General features: G+C 48.1%; 1 protein-coding gene, 7 non-coding genes and 2 pseudogenes across 8 annotated transcripts; all 10 read left to right on the top strand.

The window, feature by feature from the left end:
- Positions 1-766: 766 nt before the first annotated feature.
- LOC146199990 (uncharacterized) lies at positions 767-4426 on the top strand. The gene has a single exon (XM_084595311.1). It carries the CDS (start codon positions 783-785, stop codon positions 2022-2024), a length of 1242 nt encoding a protein of 413 aa, XP_084451437.1. The 5' UTR covers positions 767-782; the 3' UTR covers positions 2025-4426.
- Positions 4427-4517: 91 nt separating this feature from the next.
- Positions 4518-5572, top strand: LOC146199989 (uncharacterized; annotated as a pseudogene).
- A 156-nt stretch (positions 5573-5728) lies between these two features.
- TRNAG-UCC (transfer RNA glycine (anticodon UCC)) lies at positions 5729-5800 on the top strand. The gene has a single exon. It is a non-coding gene; the product is annotated as a tRNA-Gly (tRNA).
- Positions 5801-10881: 5081 nt separating this feature from the next.
- TRNAG-UCC (transfer RNA glycine (anticodon UCC)) lies at positions 10882-10953 on the top strand. Its single transcript has one exon. It is a non-coding gene; the product is annotated as a tRNA-Gly (tRNA).
- A 239-nt stretch (positions 10954-11192) lies between these two features.
- TRNAG-UCC (transfer RNA glycine (anticodon UCC)) lies at positions 11193-11264 on the top strand. Its single transcript has one exon. It is a non-coding gene; the product is annotated as a tRNA-Gly (tRNA).
- An 84-nt stretch (positions 11265-11348) lies between these two features.
- Positions 11349-11420, top strand: TRNAG-UCC (transfer RNA glycine (anticodon UCC)). The gene has a single exon. It is a non-coding gene; the product is annotated as a tRNA-Gly (tRNA).
- Positions 11421-11504: 84 nt separating this feature from the next.
- TRNAG-UCC (transfer RNA glycine (anticodon UCC)) lies at positions 11505-11576 on the top strand. The gene has a single exon. It is a non-coding gene; the product is annotated as a tRNA-Gly (tRNA).
- A 595-nt stretch (positions 11577-12171) lies between these two features.
- Positions 12172-12243, top strand: TRNAG-UCC (transfer RNA glycine (anticodon UCC)). The gene has a single exon. It is a non-coding gene; the product is annotated as a tRNA-Gly (tRNA).
- A 515-nt stretch (positions 12244-12758) lies between these two features.
- TRNAG-UCC (transfer RNA glycine (anticodon UCC)) lies at positions 12759-12830 on the top strand. The gene has a single exon. It is a non-coding gene; the product is annotated as a tRNA-Gly (tRNA).
- A 129-nt stretch (positions 12831-12959) lies between these two features.
- LOC146199981 (uncharacterized) lies at positions 12960-18378 on the top strand (annotated as a pseudogene).
- Positions 18379-21785: the final 3407 nt, after the last annotated feature.

The following is a 21785-nucleotide window of genomic DNA, read 5'->3' as shown; positions in this document are numbered from 1 at the left end:
TTCCAAATAGTGAAGGCGAGATTTTCAAATGAGTATATGTGTACTGTTACGCGAAAACGGCTGTACAAAGATTTATTGGAAACCTTTTTACCTGTGCCTCTTTATCGCTCTGTATATGCTTTGGGTCCGGAGCGGGACGTGTTGAAAAGAGTGAAAAGAATGCCCATCAGATCGTCCGCTAAATCTTTCTTTTTTTTCAAATGCATACCGGCACTCTTCCGGTGAAGCCATGGCTGGAAAACAAAGGCGTTTTTGTGCCTTGGTCTGCTGACTGTTTAATTTTCAAAAAGCTGGAGTCCATAGAGCATATTTTCCTTGATTGTCACGATGCGGTTTTGTTGTGGGACGTGCTACAGCGTACTATTAAAAAGGACTTACCAATAACGCCGTTTGGCATACGCTACCTTCCATGCGCCCAGCCAGAAGAAGTACCCAGTGATTTATTAATGGTCTTGTGTATGCACAGCGTATGGAGAACGCGGATGGATGTTCGCCATGAGCAAGTTGTCCATCAGTATTTTGTTGAAAGTGTAATGTACACGCGTGATGTTTTTCGGAGGGCAATCTGAACCCCCGGAATGGCTGCCAGTCTTGGACAAGCTCATGTCACCTAATCCATTCTATCACAAGAAACCTGTCAGAAAGTGACTTGTGTTTTTAATTCCATGCGACTTTTCATCGATCTTTGTAGTTGCCAAGTCGGTAATAAAGAAAAAAAAATAAAAAAAAGTCGGTGGTATAGCATTCTACTTCCGGCCACCGAGCGTGACGGTCGCAGAATCATGAGCTCCAGCGGAGCGGCGACAGCGGCCCTTGCCGGCCGCGGAAACAGGAATCTTAATACGGATGATAAGACTGAGTTGATTTTGCCGACGCTGGCTACAGGACGTGTTGTTTTAAACACCGTGTTTTTGCACGGCGACGTGCGCAATAGGCCGTACAAAGTGGAAGATTTTCGCGATGCCCTCGCCAACGTTGGTGCGCTCCCCGATGTTGTGGCGTTGGGGGCGTACCAGATTAACCACGTTCGGGCTGTCACGCTCAGCAGCGCTGAAGCAACGAAGAAGCTGGCTGCGTTGAAACAAGTAGAAGTAAAGGGACGTCGCTGCATCATCATCGACCCAGAGGACCAACAGGTGAAGCTGCGGCCGCACTGGATGTTGCACGGTGTGGCCGACGACGACATCCGGACGGCCTTTGCTGCTTTCGGTAACGTAACCGAGGTGACCCGGGAGCGGTGGCGCGTCCAAGGCGTCAAAGAGAAGGGGTCAACAACGAGAACAGTTCTCCTGAAACTGAAACCCGGTATTAAGGCCGATGACCTACCTCACCAGCTGCGAGTCGCCGGTGAGTTGGCCCTTGTTGTGGTGCCTGGGCGGCCTATGCAGTGCCTGCGCTGCCGTGGTAGCGGTCACGTTAGACGTGAATGCAAGGTGCCCCGGTGTTCGAAATGCAGGCGGTACGGCCACGTCGACAGTGAGTGTGTCCGTACATATGCGGTGGCCACGGGGCTCGCATCGAGGGAGGAGATAGCTGAACACCAGATGGACGTATCAGAGGCGGAGGAGGCGGCGAAAGGAGTCGAGGAAGTAGGCAAGCCGGAAGCGGCGACTGTCTCTTCTGGGACTTCTAGCAGAAACACAAACGTGTCAAGTGAGGCAGAGAGGCAACCTGAAAAAAAAGACTCGGCAGCGGCCTGGGCTGATACTGAGGAGAAGGAAGATAGCTTTTTGGCAGCTACGGAACCCACGATGATGGCCTCGACGAGCAGCGAGGAGCAACAGTGCAATGTTCGTGCGGGCAATGTCTCGGCCAAACGACCTCACGCCCAGACTGGTGATGGAGAGGACAAAACAACAGCGTCAAGCGTTGAGGAGCCGCCTACGAAAACGGTCCAGTCCCGGCGGTCCTCTCTCAGACCGAAGCCGAACTTTCTGGGGGACAAGCGGGCCAGCGATAAGCCACCGCCGCTGCAAGACCATGCAGCCGCACCGGAGGGCTGCGGCGGAAACAAAGGCGTCTAGCCGGGTGCTAGACGCGAAAGGTGAGCGCAAATGCTCTCGGTCTCTTCACTCTATATTAAAATGGATCCAACCCCTGCTCTGACATTCGGGACGCTTAATGTTAGAGGGTTAGCAACGAAGAAAAAGCAGAGCCAGGTGTTGCGCCTTATAACGGACAGAGACATCGATGTGCTGGCCGTTCAAGAGACCAAAGTCGAGGGAGAGGAAGAGACCGGGAGCATGGTGCAGCGCTTCACGTCGAAGTATTATGCCATTGTGAGCCATGCAGTCGGAACTTCTGCCGGGTGCGTCCTTCTTGTAAAAACGTTGCCTGGACTTAACGTGCAGACTTATACTTCCGGAGAGACAGGGCGATACGTGATTTGTGATTTCGGTTTTGAGAATATAGAATGGCGGGTTATCTGTGTTTATGCACCTAATGAATTGGAGGATAGGTGTTCCTTTTTTGAGAGCCTGAAATATTACTGCACTAGTGAGAAACAGATAGTGCTCATGGGCGATTTCAATTGTGTTCTGGCGGCTCGCGATAAAAGCAGCACCAGAGCCTTCAGGGACAGAAGTACAGACTTACTGTCACGACAAATAGATGAGTATGCATTAGATGATGTGGCGGAATGTTTAGACGGTGAACGTAGTGTGCAATACACCCACTTTCAAGGTATTAGTCATGCTCGCCTCGACAGGATTTACATGTCACTGGACTTAATACCAAAGTGTCAAAAATACCGAGTTTTACCAGTGGCCTTTTCAGATCACTGTGCAGTGATATGCACTCTAGGCAAAATGAAGCGAGCCAGTGGATTTTCATGGGAGCTGTGGAAATTAAATTGTAAACTGCTAAAAGACCAAATTTTCACTGAGTATGTGACGGAAAAAATGACCAAAATAGTAAATGAGTGTCAAAACGAAATCGGGCTCCAGTGGGTACTAGCCAAAGAAGAATTTAAGATGAAGGCCATTGAGCGGTCTACTTTGCTAAAGCATCAGGAAAGATTACAGGAAAAACAGCTGAGAGATATACTTGAAAAATTGTTGGCGCAGGAATGTAAAACGCCCGGCATAGGTAAGGAAGATATTAAGAAAACAAAGCAAAAGCTTGAACTTATCGAGGAAGACCGATATCGAGGGGCGATAGTGAGGGCGAGAGCGGAAGAATTGTTTGCAGGGGAGACGCCTACTAAGCGGGCTTTAGGAATGGAAAAAGCGCACGCTCGACGCAACGAAATTCAGGAGATCGAAGGAGCGGGTGGGGTAGTGACCGATAGCGATCGCATCCATCATGCTTTCTTTGATTACTATCAGGCGTTGTTCGCACAACATGAAGTTGACGTGCACAGATTTAAAGGCGAGTTTCTCGGCGCTATGCCTAGGCTCGATGAATCCCGAAAGGAAAGCTTGGAGAGGCGAATTAGTGAAAAAGAACTTGAACTCCGGAAAGTCTCCTGGCCCAGATGGGTTAAGTGCAGCTTTTTACAAAGCGTTTAAAACGGAATTAACCCCACTTTTGACTTTGCTGTTTAATGATGCCTATGATCGTAAGGAGTTGGCCCCGTCTTACGGTGCGGCCCATACCGTCCTCATCCCTAAAACAGATGATCCTATAAAACTCAGATAGGTTACTGCATATAGGCCGATCTCACTAACGAACGTCGATTATAAAATATTCATGAAAGTGTTGGCGGCGAGGCTTCAGAGCGTTATTAAAGAAATTGTTGGCCCTCATCAAACATGTGGCATAAAGAACAGGTCTGTTGCTTACAATATTCATAAGGCAAGGTGTGTGCTGGAGTGTAGCGACGTCACTGGGGTACCTGTGGCAATTCTCCAGCTAGATCTTGAAAAAGCGTTTGACTGTGTTGCTCATGAGATTTTGTTTTCTATCTTAGATCATATCAATGTAGGTTCTATTATCACTGAGGGTGTGGCCATGGCGTACCGACACGGCACTACAAAGTTAATTGTTAATAAATCGTTGGGGGCCCCCATTAACGTGGAACGTTCGGTGCGTCAGGGTTGCCCCCTCAGTCCACTCTTGTTTTGTATGTATGTTGAAACTTTGTGCTTGCACATAATACAGAATAATGCTGTTCATGGTTTTCGGCTGCATGAAGCGGAAGTGAAAGTCCTAGCATATGCAGATGATGTAGCAATTTTCTGTGTCACAAAGGATAGCATTAGCAGTGCGGTAGAAGGTGTTAAAAGATTTAGTTTGGTCACGGGAAGCAAGGTGAACTGGGGAAAGTGCGTGGGGTTCTGGCACGAAGAATGGCCGGATACTCTTCACACTTTCGCTAATGTGACCTGGTGTACGACCCCTGTAAAGTACCTTGGAGTCCCGTTGGATTTTTACAGAGATACTGAACAGTATTATATTGGAAGGGGCAGGCACAAGAGACACAAGAAAAAGGAGAAAAGGGGAAATGTACTCATTTATCCGTGTTTGCAAGAGCCACTGTGGGTAACCTGTTTTTTATTAGTAAACTGTGGTATGTGATGCAAGTGCTCCACTGCTCGCGAATTAACATGCAAAAGGTACATCGAATTTTTGCGGTTTTTGTATGGGCCTCTAGCTGGGAAAGGTGCATGCGGACAAACTTGTTCAGACGGGTCAAAGACGGAGGCCTAGGGCTGGGACACTTATTTGTGAGGCAACTGGTAAACAGATTTTTGTTTTTCCGTGATGTTGAAGATCCTTTCCTGCGCACAGTGTGCCAAGTAAGGTTAGGGCGAGCCTTGCCAGAGTATGTAGTTGCAACAAAATGCATGACAGGAGGCATTTTTGGTTATTTCCGAGAGATAGTAACCAGCGTCAGATTCTTAACTACTCGGTTTTCAAAGGAATATTTGAGCAGCGTAACAAGGAAAACGTTGTACAGAGATGTGTGCGATGTTATCTTTCCGGTGCAGTTGTACAGGGCCTTGTACTGTGGAGGCCCCGGCGGTAATGTGTTGCAAAGGGTTAAAAAAATGAATGTATCGCCGGAAGTCGAGTTTTTTCTTTAAAGTGCACACTGGAACTTTACCCGTCAAATCTTTTTTGGAGGAAAAAAAGAAGTTTCTACCGTGGGGACCAAACTGCTTAATCTGCAAGCAACCGGAGACCATAGACCATGTTTTTTTGCACTGTTGGGAAGGGGTTTATTTTTGGGACGTGCTACAAAGGACCATGAAGAAACAGCTCCCGTTGCATTCACACGGAATTAGGTACTTGCCAACAAAAAATGAGGGTGGGATCCCGTTCGATTTAGTCATGCTGGTGGGCCTCCACAGTATATGGCGCTCTCGTATGGCCGGGTACTACTGTGACCCCGAAGCGCGTCCAGCGCGTATATATTTTCGAGAGAGCATCTGCAAGTTTGTAGAAATACAGAAGATACGGAATCCTGTCCCTGAGTGGCTCTCAAGGCTAGAGCCTTTGACAACACTCAGAGAATTTTAATGTGGCAATGCCTGGTCCTCTCTTGGGGATTTCGCTTCTTGTATAACTGTGTACATATTTTTTTTGTCTTTGTTTTGTGAAAGCCGAGGACCGGCAATAAAGAAAAAAAAAGTCGGTGGTATAGTGATTAGCATAGCTGCCTTCCAAGCAGTTGACCCGGGTTCGATTCCCGGCCGACGCAGCATTTTTAATTTTTTTGTCACATCACAGCTGGTCTGAATGGGAATAGCGGAAAAGCCAACGTCAAATGCGGTGCTTCTGTCCGGCGTCGGTGGTATAGTGGTTAGCATAGCTGCCTTCCAAGCAGTTGACCCGGGTTCGATTCCCGGCCGACGCAGCATTTTTACTTTTTTTGTCACATCACAGCTGGTCTGAATGGGAATAGCGGAAAAGCCAACGTCAAATGCGGTGCTTCTGTCCGGCGTCGGTGGTATAGTGATTCTGCTTCCGGCCACGCCAGTGAACGGACGCAGGATGCAGGGCTCCTCAGGAGCGGCTTCAGCGGCCATGTCAGGCCGCGGTAACAGGACTGCTGAACAGGAAACCTCTTACCAGGTCGTTTTGCCTGCACTGCCAACAGGTCGGTTTGTTTTGAATACTGTTTTTTTGCACGCCGATATCAGGGCCCGCCCGTACCGGGTGGAAGATTTCCGCGACGCGTTGGCACAGCATTCGCTGATCCCCGATGTTGTTGCGATGGGGGCGTATCGGATGAGCCACGTCTGGGCTGTCACTCTCAAGGATCCTGAAGCAGTGACCAAGCTTGTTAGTGTCGGTGTGTTGTGTGTGAAAAACGGTCGCTGCTTGGTAATTGACCCGGCCAACCAGGACGTGCGACTGAAACTTCACTGGCTGTTACACAACGTGCCAGACGTGGATGTGCGTGCTGCCTTTACGCCGTATGGAAAGGTTTTGGAAGTTACAAGGGAGCGCTGGCGTGTGAAAGGTATGGTAGAAAAAGGCTCGACTACTAGACTTGTCACGCTGAAGTTGAAAGCTGGCGTGAAGCTGGATGACCTGCCACATCAGTTGAACGTTAGCGGTGAGCTGGCGCTCGTTGTTGTGCCAGGCAGACCTCCCTTGTGCCTACGCTGTCGGAACACGGGTCACATACGCAAGGAGTGCCGGGTTCCTCGCTGCGGAACCTGTCGACGGTTCGGTCATGAAGACAGCCAGTGTGCGCGTACCTACGCAAGCATTGCCGGACCTGGGACCAGCGAGGACACGTCCGAGTTGATAATGGATGAGGTGGAAGCGGAGGAGGCGGCCGACATTAGAGGACAGTCAACGAAACAGGACGCGCCTTCCATGACGGTTTTAACTAAGCAAAAGGTGACGGTCTCAAGTGAAAAGAATGAAACTCGGCACGTCTCGCACGTTCCATTGCAGGACCAACAGGACCACGAAAGCGCTTCAAAGGAAGCGTCAGAAGACGTAATCAAGTTTTCTGACGCTGAGGAGCATCTGAGTACTGAGCCTCCTTGCACTGATGCCATGGAAGTTGGGCCGGAGACAGCGGCCTTAATTGCCTCAAAACGTCCACACGAGGAAAGCTTCGAAGAGACTCAGCTGCCAGGCGGCGTTTGTGGTGAGCCGCCGCCGAAAACTGCGGGCATCCGAAGATCGACTTTGAGACCGAAGCCGAACTTCTCTGCCGACACGCGGCAGGCGGGGAAACCGCCTCCGTAGGTTTTGTGGTGTCCTGAACGATTTGTGGGTCGGCTGCCTACCGACCAGCGTCAGGAACATTCTGCAACCAAGCGGGGCGTGTGTGAAAAAAAAAAAATGAAAAACGGTGCTTGGACTTCGTTTGGATGCAGCCCGAGGTTCTGCTGGGAGGACAATACGTGCACACATATGCCGCTCTTCTTCAGAAGCGGAGGCCACGCAACCATGAAGGTAGGCACCATGCGGGTATGAGCGGCCCTTTCTAACACATGACTCTCAAGCTTAATTCGGCGTTACACGTAGCTACTTTGAATGTCAGAGGGCTGGGAGCGAGAAGGCGACAATGCCAGCTCAGTCGCCTCCTTGTGGATTATGATATAGATATAGCAGCTGTGCAAGAGTCAAAGATTGAGAGCCAAGAAAGCACTGACCGTATGGTGGCTTCTTTTCAGACAAACTTTTATGTGTGTGTATGCCATTCTGTTGGTGTATCGGGTGGATGCCTTTTATTTATACGTAACACGCTGGGAGTAAGTGTAGAGTTCGTTTTTGCCTGTCCAAGTGGTCGGCTTTTGGTTACTGATTTTACCTACTGTAATTTATGCTGGCGTGTTGTGTGTGTGTATGCTCCCAATTCAGAATGCGAACGTGAATTGTTTTTTGAGTCTATTGAATTGTGGTTGAAGGTCGACAAAATCTTGCTTGTACTTGGCGATTACAACTGTGTGTGCGCTGCTGTGGACCGAGCGGCGAAGTGTAAACCTCGAAGAGACAGAAGCTCCGAGCTGTTGAATGCACTTGTGCATGAATACGGCCTTGAGGATGTTGGTAGTGTGTTCTCCACAGGAAACCAACCAGTGTTCACGCACTTTCAGCGAGATAGCCATGCTAGATTGGACAGGGTGTATGCGTCGGTTGATCTTGTTTCCCTATGTACTGCATATGAGGTCAAACCTGTGTCTTTCAGCGATCACTGTCTCGTGAGTGCAGTGTTCGGTAGGGCAGGAAAGAAATCGCGCTTTAACTGGTACCTATGGAAACTGAATGCCAAACTTCTCGCCGATGAAGAGTTCCTTACGGAAGTTAAGACCGAGTTTAAAGATCGTCTGGCTATGCGACCAGTAAGTTTTGCAGCGGAATGGGACAGCTTCAAAGAGTGGGTCAAATTGAAATCCATAGAAAAGAGCAGTAAGGTGCGGCATAAAGAGAAAGAAAAAGAAAAAGAACTGAATGAACAACTCGAGTTTCTTTTGAGCATGGAAAGTTCAGTGCCAGGGCATTTCGCCAGTAAAATACGAGAGATTAAAAGGGAGCTGGGAACAATCGACAGCGAAAGATACACAGCGGCTGTTATGCGTTCAAGGGCTGAAAAACTTTGGGCTGGAGAAGTGCCGACAAAACGAGCCCTAGCAGACGAAAAAAGATACGGCTGCCAGAAATAAATAAGGAGTATAAGGTATGCCGGCCATATCACTGAAGATGCTAAAAATATTCAGCGTGCGGTAGCAGAGCACTTCGAAGAACTGCTTAGCGCTAAGCTTGAGACTGTAGGCGGCTTTCAAACAGATTTTCTAAGACTGATGCCTGCACTGGATGACGAAAGTAAAGCGCGCCTAGAAACACCGATAACGTTGCAGGAGATAGAATCTGCAATAGATAACCTGACACCTGGGAAAGCACCTGGGCCGGATGGTCTAAGCGCTGCCTTCTTTAAAACTTTTCAGCAGTATGCGGCTCAGTTTATGCTCGATGTAATCACTGAAGCTTATGAACGTAATACTGTTCCATTGTCTTTCGCTACATCGCACATTGTGCTAATATCCAAGACAGATGATCCGGAGAAACGACTGTTGGTGGGGTCATATCGACCGATTAACCTCACCAATGTTGACTACAAGGTGTATATGAAGGTTTTAGCAAAAAGACTGCAAAGCGTAATAAAAAAACTGGTTGGGTCTCATCAAACGTGCGGCATCAAGGGTCGATCCATTGTCACGAATATACATGTCGCAAGAACCGTACTAGATTGTGTTGATGCACTCGGTGGTCAGATAGCCATGATGCAGTTAGATTTGGCGAAAGCCTTTGACCGTGTTTCCCCCGAAATTCTTTTTTCCATTTTGGAGCATTCTAACCTTGGAAAAGTCATAGTGGAGGGTGTTAAAATGGCTTACGCGAACTGCACGACCCGTATTATAGTGAATGGTGAACTGACTGACAGCATCGCAGTACGTTCATCGGTAAGACAGGGCTGCCCGCTCTCACCCCTGCTTTTTGCACTGTATTTAGAGCCACTTTGCTTGGCTATCATTGATAGCGATCGCATTTTAGGGTTCAAGCTGCAATCAGCACACGTGAAAATGCTAGCATATGCTGATGACATAGCAGTGTTTTGTGCAACTAGAAAGAGCATCTGTGAAGTTACGGGTGTCGTCCAAACATTTTGTGATCAAACCGGATGTATGATCAATTGGGAGAAAAGCTCTGGGTTTTGGCACGGTGATTGGGACGTGACACCTGATTTCTTCTGTAAGCTGCGATGGTCTGCTCTCCCAACGCGATATCTAGGCTTGCCTTTAGATTGTTATCGAGATCCCAACGTGCACTGGATGGAAGAAACATCCAGAGCGAAAGAAAAAGCGGATGCGTGGCAAGGAAGGCAACTCTCAATGTTTTCGCGCGCTTCTATTTGCAATGTTTTTCTTATTTCGAGGCTGTGGTACCCCATGAATGTGTTGTGTGTCTCACGAACCTCAATTCAGAAAATGCACCGCGTTTTTGCTGTTTTTATTTGGGCATCCACATGGGAAAAAACCGCCCGGACGAATTTGTTTATTTCTGTTAAAAGGGGCGGGCTTGGCCTTGCACATCTGTTCTTGCGTCAGGTGGTCTCGCGATTTATATTCCTGCGTGATTAAAAAGATACCTTTCTAAGAACTGTGATGCAAGTGCGATTGCAGAGGCTGCTCCCTGAATGGATTGTGTCATGTGAAAGCATGCCTGGTACTGTGACTGGCTACCTGCGCGAGGTTGTTTTTTCGTGCATGTTGCTGGAATTGCGGTTTTCCTCTGATTCTCTTTACAATGTTCCAAGGAAAAAACTATATAAAGATCTCATTGACGTGATGCTGCCGGTGCCATTTTACCGATCATTGCACTGTGGAGGCCCAGGGCAGGACGTTTTGAAAAGAGGTGCCCATGAGGCCATCTGCTAAAACGTTCCTTTTAAAACTTCACTCTAATACGCTCCCTGTTAAAACCTGGCTGAATGATAAAGGTATCTTCGTCCCATGGACAACAAAATGCCTGTTGTGCTAAAACCCGGAAACAATTGAGCACGTTTTCTTGCAGTGTTTGGATGCTGTCTTTATATGGGATGTCCTCCAAAGGACAATTAAAAAGGAACTTCCCCTAACTCCGTACGGTATCAGATTCCTACCAGTGCAGAACGATGATGCACCTTATGATTTAATTATGCTTCTTGGCCTCCATAGTTTGTGGAAAATACGAATGCAGGTGCGTCACGAAGATATAAATACACGATCTGCGCGTGAAACCTTCATTGAAAGTGCGGTGTATATACGCGAATCTTTCAGGATGCAGCAGGATCCACCACAATGGCAATGTCTATTTGATGAGGTGGGGAACCTGAAAAGATTTTAGCCGCGTACGCGTTAGCTCAAGTGTAGTTGACGTGTTTTATTATGTGTACTTTTGTTTTGTGTTTCACGGCAATAAAGAAAAAAAAAAAAGTCGGTGGTATAGTGGTTAGCATAGCTGCCTTCCAAGCAGTTGACCCGGGTTCAATTCCCGGCCGACGCAGCATTTTTACTTTTTTTGTCACATCACAGCTGGTCTGAATGGGAATAGCGGAAAAGCCAACGTCAAATGCGGTGCTTCTGTCCGGCGTCGGGGGTATAGTGGTTAGCATAGCTGCCTTCCAAGCAGTTGACCCGGGTTCGATTCCCGCCGACGCAGCATTTTTACTTTTTTTGTCACATCACAGCTGGTCTGAATGGGAATAGCGGAAAAGCCAACGTCAAATGCGGTGCTTCTGTCCGGCGTCGGTGGTATAGTGGTTAGCGTAGCTGCCTTCCAAGCAGTTGACCCGGGTTCGATTCCCGGCCGACGCAGCATTTTTAATTTTTTTGTCACATCACAGCTGGTCTGAATGGGAATAGCGGAAAAGCCAACGTCAAATGCGGTGCTTCTGTCCGGCGTCGGTGGTATAGTGCTTAGCATAGCTGCCTTCCAAGCAGTTGACCCGGGTTCGATTCTCGGCCGACGCAGCATTTTTAATTTTTTCGTCACATCACAGCTGGTCTGAATGGGAATAGCGGAAAAGCCAACGTCAAATGCGGTGCTTCTGTCCGGCGTCGGTGGTATAGTGGTTAGCATAGCTGCCTTCCAAGCAGTTGACCCGGGTTCGATTCCCGGCCGACGCAGCATTTTTACTTTTTTTTGTCACATCACAGCTGGACTTGCAGTCCACATCACACAGCTGGTCTGATTGGGCATAGCGGAAAACCTAACGTCAAATGCGGCGTCTCCGTCCGGCGTCGCACTGTTCTGCACTGTTGGGAGGGCATGTATTTTTAAGATGTGCTGCAATGAACTTTTAAAAAAGAATTACCATTAGACTCATACGGGATTAGATTTCTGCCAACTGAAAATAATGATGGGATTCCACTTGATACGGTTATGCTAATAGGCCTGCACAGTCTAAGGCGGTCCAGAATGGCGGGTTTTCACTGTGACCCTGACGACCACCCTGCAAGGCTCTGCTTTCGCGAGAGCATACACGCATTGGTTGAAATGCACAAATTGAAGACCACTGTACCAGACTGGATTTCAAGAGTCGAACCATTATGCGAGCTGAAGGAATTTTAACTTGACAAAGGCAACTCGTATGAGCCTGCCGGCTTCTGTATTAACAGTGTCATGCTTGTGGTAACCGCTCTGCTGTGAGCATTCTGTTTGTAGCGCGTTTTTGGTGGTTTTGTTTTGTGTTGGTGATGACCAGCAACAAGGGAAAAAAAAGCGTCGGTGGTAGAGGGGTTAGCATAGCTGCCTTCCAAGCAGTTGACCCGGGTTCGATTCCCGGCCGACGCAGTATTTTTGTTTTGTCACGTCACAGCAGGAGCCCACATTACGCAGCTGATCTGAATGGGCATAGCGGACAAGTCAACATCAAAGGGATCGTCTCCATAAGGACAATAAAAAAACAGTTGCCACTTGATTCCCATGGCATTAGGTATTTGCCATTGGATAACCACGTTGATATGCCGTTAGACCAGGTTATGTTAATGTGCCTCCACAGTATATGGCGCGCACGAATGGCTTGTTATCACTGCGATCCAGATGCACGGCCAGCCCGCATGTATTTCCGTGAAAGTGTGCAGCGATGGCTCGACGTGCTTAAATTGCAACCATGTGCTCCTGAGTGGCTGTCAAAGCTGGAACCTTTGACGGTGCTCAAGGAATTTTAACATGACAATGCCTGCCCCTCAGTGGGTGTTAGGCAACGCTAGCTACCTTTGTGTACATATATTATTCCTTTTTTCCTGTTGTTTTGAGTTCCAGTGCGGTGTATTTGTGTCAAAGCCAGGCAATAAAGAAAAAAGAAAGCGTCGGTGGTATAGTGGTTAGCATAGCTGCCTTCCAAGGAGTTGACCCGGGTTCGATTCCCGGCCGACGCAGCATTTTTAATTTTTTTGTCACGTCACAGCAGGATTTGCAGCCCACATCACGCAGCTGATCTGAATGGGCATAGCGGCAAAGCCAACGTCAAATGCGGCGTCTCCGTCCGGTATCGGTGGTATAGGGATTCCATTTCCGGTCACCGAGCGTGACGGACTTGTGCTTCATGGGCTCCCAAGGAGCGGTTTCAGCGACCCAGCAGAGCCGCGGTATCAGGAGTACTGACAAGCCTGCCGAAGACTACGAAATGGTTGTGCCGCATCTGCCCTCAGGTTCGAGTGTTTTGAACACGGTCTTTTTGCATGGCAACGTCAAAGCCAGGCTATATCGCGTCGAGCATTTTCGTGAGGCGCTGGCGCGTCTGTCATTGCTGCCGGAAGTGGTTGCCCTCGGGTCATATCAGATGAACCACCTGTGGGCGCTGCGTGGTGATTGACCCAAGCAACCAAGGTGTAAGACTTAAGCTGTTTTGGCTTCTTCCCGGCGTGCAAGACGACGACGTGCGAGCGGCCTTGGCAGCATTCGGGAATGTGACGAAAATCTCCCGTGATAAGTGGAGGGTTAAAGGCTGCGTCGACAAAGCTTCAACGAAGCGGTCGGTTACTTTGAGACTGGAGGTGGGTGTGACCATTGAGGACTTGCCCCATCAGCTACGTGTTGCGGAGGACGTTGCTCTCGTCCATGTTCCTGGCAGGGCTCCTCTCTGCCTCCGGTGCCGTGGCACCAGACACATACGCCGAGAGTGCCGTGTGCCGCTTGCGGGCATTGTCGTCGTTTCGGACACGACGAGTCCCAGTGTGTGCGTACCGTCTTTGCCAAAAGTAACCAGGCTGCTCCGAAGGCTGCCGGAGCAAGCGCAGGGCCGTGTGGTGGCGTTGTGCTTGCTGTGGCTTATCGGTGCTCGTCAGCTCCGAGGGTACAACAGCTGACGCAACTTCGCACCCTCACTATCGCCCGTTAGAGGATAAAAACTCGGCGCGTTTGATGAGCGGGCCAAGGTAGATATACCATGGTAGCGAAGGCTCCATAGACGCCCATTGGTCCAAAATATGGCGGCTCATAGGCACCGCCATATTGGGGGGCAACTACGTATGAGTGACGTTGAATGACGTCACGCATACGTATGTTTTTAGCGCGACTTTTAAAGTGGTCTTTTTATAGAACCCGCATTTTCAAGCCAGTATCTCATGAAGGTTGCCTTTCAGTGCGCACCAACCTTTGCCAGTCAAATGTGCTCGAGTTCCTGCTAATTATGGCCTTGTTAATGTGCAATTCGGAACCCAATGAAAATGACTGGCAAAGAAGGCAGCATAGAAAGGCAGCAACACTTTCAGACGCTGGCTTACCTTGGCTAGCTAAGCATGTACTCATGCATCATTCGTAGTGGAAACCTTGGTGGAAATACTGGTGCTAGTACTTTTGAGTACAAGGTATGATGCACAAAGCACAGGCTCAAGTGTACAGTTTGCAATAAAGTGTACGGCAAGTATAGTTTTCATATCCATGGTTTATTACAGCAACCAAAAAAATACAGTGATAAAGCACAGCAACAAAAAATACGCGTCACAGGCACCTCAAGCAGTAGTTTCTTTAAGCTGGCTATTCATCCCAATGGTCACAGTGCGGATAGAAAAAAGCCCTGCAGTTCCACGAACGTTGTCAGGTAGGAAATTGAAAAGCATAGAAGACAGTGCTAAGACAGCTTCAATTGAGGCAAACATGACATGACATAAGTAGGCGCATCAGTACGGGTCGCAGCCTTTTTGACGAGAGATACGCAGAGGCTGACGTTGTGGCAGAACTGCACCCACGCTCGGCACCTGGACGTGATGCAACGTGCACATTACTCACAATTGCGCCGTAAGGAATACTGCATACTCCAAACGCCAATGCGTCATTATTCCTGTCAATGCTAACTACAGTACAATATACTTCCATTATATCTGAACTATGGTAGTAAATGCTCGCCCCAAGCTCTCAGCGCCCAAGAGTGCGGTTAAGTACCCTCGTCCTCATGCCATGCGGGTAGCTATATATTTCTATGGTTAAGATTGACGAGAATGAAGTGCGTTTAAAGTTACCCTAACGGTCATGCATATGCAGAATAGCAATAACAAGACAGGCAGTAACTCCTGCTGAGTGAATTCAGTTAAAGCACCCTCAAGGCCGCGCATATACACGTGGCTGAATTTCGATACTACCAGTTGCGAGGGTCAAATTGGCTTCGCGGTGTTGGAAAACTAAACAGTGGTGTGCTCAGACTTTTCAGGCAGCATAATTGGTTTTAAACTGGCCTTCTGGTCAGTGGCATGCGCGTGGTTGCTCCTGAGAGCCCGGTATCAAGTTAACGCTGGTGATCGCCGGCTGCATGAAACTCACCATAAATCAGACAAATGGTGGGCCTCTTTCGCACAGCTCAGCACTTAAAGTGTGTGCCCTGTAGTGTAGTACATAAATATCCCCGAAAAAAAAAATAAAGCCATGTGCGCACGAACTGGTTACAGAAACAGAAGCGAACAGCCTAACGAAAGCATTCGGAGCATACCTAGAGCAGACGCCTTGTAGCAGACGACACTGACAAAAGCTCACCTGTGAAAATCCAGCGGGAAGCGGTGTAGCTTGACTGAAGATAAAGCGCACGGGAAGACACACACAAGAGAAGAAGACACAGGACACGCGCGTCCTGTGTCTGTGTCCTGTGTCTTCTTCTCTTGTGTGTGTCTTCCCGTGCGCTTTATCTTCAGTCAAGTTACAATGCACCATCTAGCCCAACTTCAAGTTTTGTTAAACTACCTTTCAAGCGGTGTAGCTTGACACCGACGGTACTGTCCATGCTGTTGCAATGTGCCACGGCGCATCGTTTCTTCACACGCCGCAAGCTCATCTTGAAATAAAGCGTTAAGCGCTTCAAAAGAACAACGCCAAGCGTGCAAAGACAGAAAAGACTTCGCACTGGCCGCACGTCGAAGAAAACGACAAAACCGAGAAAACTTCCGCGCGGGGTGCAAATTTTACAAAACGGTGATAGAGAATTGCGACGTGCAAGGACGACGAAAACTTCGCAAAAGGGGCATTTCGAGACCGGCGAGCTAAATTTATAAGCTTTAGCAGGCGCGCTATTGCAGACAGCTGGCGATAAGAAACCGCTTCGTGAGCTCCCGCGGCCACTGTGGCCGGGTGCCGAAACAAGGCCTGCAAAGTCAAGCTGCAAATGCACCACACACTCATCAACAGGGGGCGTAACAAGAACGTTGCAAAAAAGTAAAAATGCGGCGTAATGTTTTGCTGAAATAGTTTAGCTATTTTATAAAACATGGCATTAAAATATTTATTTCTTTACGTTGTTTTATAGCGTTTTTATTTGTGCTTTTGAATTTCATTATCTAAGTGTTTCGCGCCCCCCCCCCCCCCCAAGTGGCTGTGCTGCTGTCGCGCTAGACCGTTTTTGGGCCCAGCCTTCGGCACCATTTTACATACGCCTTGAGCGGGCTGTTGCTTCACGTGTGTGAAGCCTGGTTTTGCCCAGCGAGGGTGCTCAGTATAACGACGGTGCTATTCGCTCCTCTCAGCAACTGCGAAAAACAGAAAAGCAGGTGATAGTAGACACGGTGAGCTCTTGTTCGTTTCTAGGACGAATATGTGCTAGGTTTGCCACACTGTGGTGCCCTGAAATAAAGGTTCCGCGAACGAGAAAGTAATCATGGCCATCTAATGGCTAAGCGTGAGGAACGTTTCATTATAGCTGGTTACTTAAATAAAACCTTACCTACAAGCAAATGCAAGAAATTGTTAGAATCAATCTTTGAACTTATTTATACACAACCTAGAAAAGAGGTAAGGTGGCTGGAAAGGGTTCACAAGCTTTCCTATATCTTTGTACCGGAGTTAAGGCCCGAAAAGTGGCAGTACGCATGGTACCTCGGAAAAAGCGTATTAATTTGGAGTGGGTTAGCATTCGTTAATGCACAGGCGCATCGCGTTTCTCGCAATATAATTATACGTGCTTGTGTTCTGTAATCCGCTGCTGAAACGCACCAGCACAACTGCGCTTACCTGCGTGTTTGATGCACAGGCGCATCAAACACGCAGGTAAGCGCAGTTGTGCTGGTGCGTTTCAGCAGCGGATTACAGAACACAAGCACGCGCATCAAACACGCAGGTAAGCGCAGTTGTGCTGGTGCGTTTCAGCAACGGATTACAGAACACAAGCACGTATAATTATATTGCGAGAAACGCTACTTACATCTGCTTCGCGGCAGTTGCGAAGGAGAGCGAATAACCCCGTCGCTAGACTGAGCGCCCTCGCTGGGCACAGACCGGGCTTCGCACACGTGAAACCGTAGCCCGCACATCATACGCGCCTAGTTTTTATCATCCAACCGACGAGAGTGAGGGTGCGAAATTACGTCAGCTGTTGTACCCTCGAAGCTGACGAGCACCGATAAGACATAGCGAGCGCAACGTCGCTACACGGCCGCGCGCTTGCTCTGGCAGCCTTCGGAGCAGCCTGGTTACTTTTGGCAAAGACGGTACCTATGCAAACGTTGCGGGGCCGGTGCGTAATGACAAGGTTACCGAACACATCATGAAAGAAGCAGACGCGGCGGAGGCGACCCGTGAAAGCGGTGGTGACGAGGTGACCCAAATAATAACTTTCCGAGGTAACCGCACCTCTTGAGAAAATCAGTCAAGCCACCGAGATGCAAGCTCAGCAGGCTGACTCATCAGGGGGCATGCTATCTCTAACAAAAGATGACAGCTCGAGCACCGGAAGCCTGGTTTCGACAGGGCAGCAGAGCGGTAAACAGGAGGGCACCGACGCCGACATGCCCGCGGCTCCAAGCTGGCCATTAAAACGGGCACATGAAGGCGCAGACTACCAGGTAAGAACGGTGGATGGGGAACGCGGCGAGGAGCCTCCGCCGAAGGCACCTCCAATGCGCCGCGCGCCTTTCCAGCCGAAACCTAACGTGCCACCGGACCGTAGGGCACCGTCTATGCTACCTCCGCCTTAGAGGAGCTTTCCTTTGTCACCACCGTAGAAGCCCGATCATTGATCGGGACAACTTCGAGCTCCGAACGTTGTATATCCCTGGATGTGCGTGTGAGTACAGATCAGCGACTCTCAATCTCTTTAAATGGCTACCAATCTTGGGACTAGTTTACGCGTGGCTACGCTAAATGTAAGAGGCCTCTGTGTGCGTAGACGACAGCAGCAACTAAGCCGCATTCTGCTAGAAAAGGAAATGATTTGCTCGCAGTTCAGGAAACCATGATTGAAGATGAAGAGCAAACAGATAGACTGGCTGATGTTTATCGAAGCAGATACAGCTGTTTGCGTTTGCTATGCAGTTGGTAGGTCCAGAGGATGTCTTATTGTTTATAAAAACTTGTATTGGGGCTGTTGACTCTGTGTTCTCATGTGAAACTGGACGTCTCATAATATGCCATTTCAATGTGCTTGCAGTGGCCTGGAGAGTTATATGTGTTTACGCACCGAATGTACTATCATGAGCAATATAAGCAAGAATACACGAGCGCGTGGCAGATAGCCTCGAAACCCACTTGGGGCGATACGGTGCGGCCGCTGTGGGAAACAGTGGAAAGGGAGCCGTGGTTCCGTTAACTGTGGTCACTCCCGCCTTACTAGCATTACTACGAAACGGCAGCTGATCGCAAGACACCCTGTCGGAAGGGATGAGGCATTTTTACGTTCTTCGCAGATTTGAAGGTTGCGTGTGACTGGCCATATCATAGGCCATTAAAAAAACGTCGACCAGAAAAAGCTCATTGCATCATGCTTGCCACACACCCAGAAAGAAAAAGTAAGAAACGAAAAGGTAAACAGCGGTATCTGGCGCAGAACTACAGATACCACTGTTCACAATCTGCGCTTCAAAACCGCCTTATCATCGCTAGCGGCCGGTGCCTCGCAATCAGCTGCCGTTTCGCAGTAATACTAGTAAGGCGGGGGTGACAACAGTTAACGGAACCGCAGCGCCCTTTCCCTTTTGTTTCCCACAGCGGCCGCACCGTATCGCCCCAAGTGGGTTTCGAGGCTATCTGCCTCGCGCTCGTGTGTTCTTGCTCATATTGCTCATGATAGTACTACACGAAAGAGAGGGTTGTTTGCACCGGGTGAAGTCTTTCCTACTGACTGAAAGGCGTGTGATAATGCTTGGCCACTTCAATTGCGTCTGTAGACCAGACGATAGATCAAACAAGCGTTCTTTCCGCGACAAAAGTGCTGAATTACTTTCCAAAATTGTAAATGAGCATGACCTTGAAGATGCACGCTTGATATTGACGCACGAAGGCCAGGCAAAGTACACACACTTTGAGGGAGGTAGTCATGCAGGATTGGATCGGATATACGTTCTTATTGAATGTGCACTTTTATGCACGGAATATCTTAAAATGTATGTGAGGTTTAGCGACCACTGTCTAGTCATGGTTACAATCGGCACAAAGAAAACAGCTACAAAGTTTAATTGGGACTTAGGGAAATTTAATGATAAGTTACTTGACGATAAGGAATACGTCACGAAAGTCTAGACTGAAATAGTGAACATGCTGGAAACTGAGTAAAACAATTTTATACATGTATCGGAGCAGTTCAAATGCGATATTAAAAGAGCTGCTATAGATAGAGCTTGTGCGCTTCGGTGGAAAGAAAAACAACATGAAAAAGAGCTTCACAGAGCCCATGATTTTATGCTTAGTGTGTAGTGTTACAAGCCTGGATTGTTCGCAAAAGAAATAAAAGAAACAAAAGCTAAGCTCGAGATTTTGGACGAAGAAAGTACCATAAAGCGGTGATAAGGGCGCGTAACGAAAAGACTGTGGTTAGGGGAGGCGTCCACAAAACGGGCGCTTAGCGACGAAAAAAGGCATGCACTGACGAAAGAGAAGAAAATCTGCTATCAAAACGAAGTTACATCTCGAACTGAAGAAATCTAAATGGCATTTGTGGAATATTACAGAGATCTATTCAGCCTGAAAATGCCAGACACTGAATGCTTCAGAACAGATTTCCTACCACGGATGCCGAGATTAGAGGACGAACTTTTGCAAACCCTTGAAGCTCGCATAATAGCAGCGGAAATTGAAGTAGCTATCCGGGAACTGAGTTCAAACAAGTCCCCTGCGCCAGATGCATTCAGTACATCTATATATAAAGCTTTCAGAACAGAAATGGCAGTCGCTCTGAAACGACCCATTAGCGAATTCTACGAAAACAAAGTGACTCCTCCACCTTTCCGAGTATCCGACGTGGTACTAATTCCTAAAACAAATGACCCGATTAAGTTAGTCTGGGGAATCATACCGGCCTATTAGCTTAACGAATGTGAATTATAAAATATACATGAAAGTTTTAGCTCGAAGTCTCCAAAGTGTAAATAAATTATTTGTAGATCCTCATCAAACGTGTGGCATAAAAGGCAGGACAATTTTTACCAATATTCACGCAGCTAGAAGTGTCCTTGAATGCTGCGATGCAATGCATGGGTGGGTAGCCATGTTGCAGTTAGACTTGCACAAGGCATTTGACAAAGTTGTACACTAAGTTATCTTCTCAATAATGGATCACGTCAACGTGGGAAGGGTTATTACTGATGGCATAAAAATGATTTACAATGGTAGCGCGGCGAAGCTGGTAATAAATAAGCAATTAAGCGAGAGTATACCTGTGCTGTATTCTACGAGACAAGGCTGCCCTTCGTCTCCTCTGCTTTCTGCGCTCTATTTGGAGCCATTTTTGCTTGCGGCTGCTTTCAAGGCCAAACATCCGGGGTTGCAATTTCTACTGAACTGAAGTTAATGTCTTGGCATACGCTGATGATTAAGCAGTGTTTTGTATGAACCATGAAAGTGTGAAAGAAGTAAAAGAGGCTGCAACATTTTGTAATGCAAGTGGAAGTGCTGTTAGCTGGTCCATGTTTTGGTTTCTGGCACGGGAGCTGGCAATACTCGCTGGAGGTGTTTTGCAATATGACATGGGCGGTAACACCAGGTACCTACCTGGGTGTGCCATTGGAGCATTACCGCGCGAGCGAAGATTACTGGGCAAATGAAGTTGTATGAGTTAAAGCTCAGACAGGAAAATGGGGAGGGCATACTTTTTCAATGTTCACAAGAGCAACTGTCTGCAATTTGTTTTTACTGGCGAAAATCTTTTATGGGATGGAAGCGTTATGTTTTGCTAGGATGTCTGTGCAAAAAATGCATAGAGTATTCGCGACATTTATTTGAAGTTCAACATGGGAGCGCACAAGTCATAGCAATCTGTTTCATAGGGTGGTGAATGGGGGGCTGGAATTGTCACATTTGTTCCTCAGGTAGGTTGTAACCAGATTCCCCCTTTTTTTTTTGCGTGGTCAAAAAGATGCTTTTCTGAGGGCAACTATTCAAGTCCGATTGCGCGATTCATTGCCTGATTACGTTGTGTCGTCCATGTCTACAGGGCCAATAGCTTTAAGGGCATTTTTGCGCGATGTGGTCGCGTCTTTTGATATAATAAAAGCGAGATTTTCAAGTGAGTATCTCGCCGCGGTTGACTGTAAGAGGCTTTACAAAGACCTTGTTGATGTGTTGTTGCCTGTACCTTTGTATCGCACTGTATATATTTTGGGTTCAGAGCGACATGTTCTGAAAAGAGTGAAAAATATGCCGGTACGAGCAGCTGTTAAATCCTTTTTCCAAGTACACACCGGCACTCTCCCAGTGAAGCCGTGGCTACAAAGCAAAGGCATCTTTGTACCTTGGTCCGTGAACTGCTTGATATGCGGAAAACCGGAGATGACTGAACATATTTTTCTGGATTGTCATGATGCAGTATTTTTGTGGGATGTCTTAAAACGCAGCATCAAAAAAGACTTACCGATAGGTAAATTCGGTATACGTTTCCTGCCATGCGCTGAAACAGGGGAGTGCCCTGCGATCTGTTAATACTT

Source organism: Amblyomma maculatum, chromosome 2 (genome assembly GCF_055883805.1).
Source record: "Amblyomma maculatum isolate TAMU_Amacu chromosome 2, ASM5588380v1, whole genome shotgun sequence".
In the NCBI taxonomy this organism is placed as follows: domain Eukaryota; kingdom Metazoa; phylum Arthropoda; class Arachnida; order Ixodida; family Ixodidae; genus Amblyomma; species Amblyomma maculatum.
The sequence above is the reverse complement of the archived record's forward strand: the minus strand, read 5'-3'. Positions and strand labels throughout refer to the sequence as shown.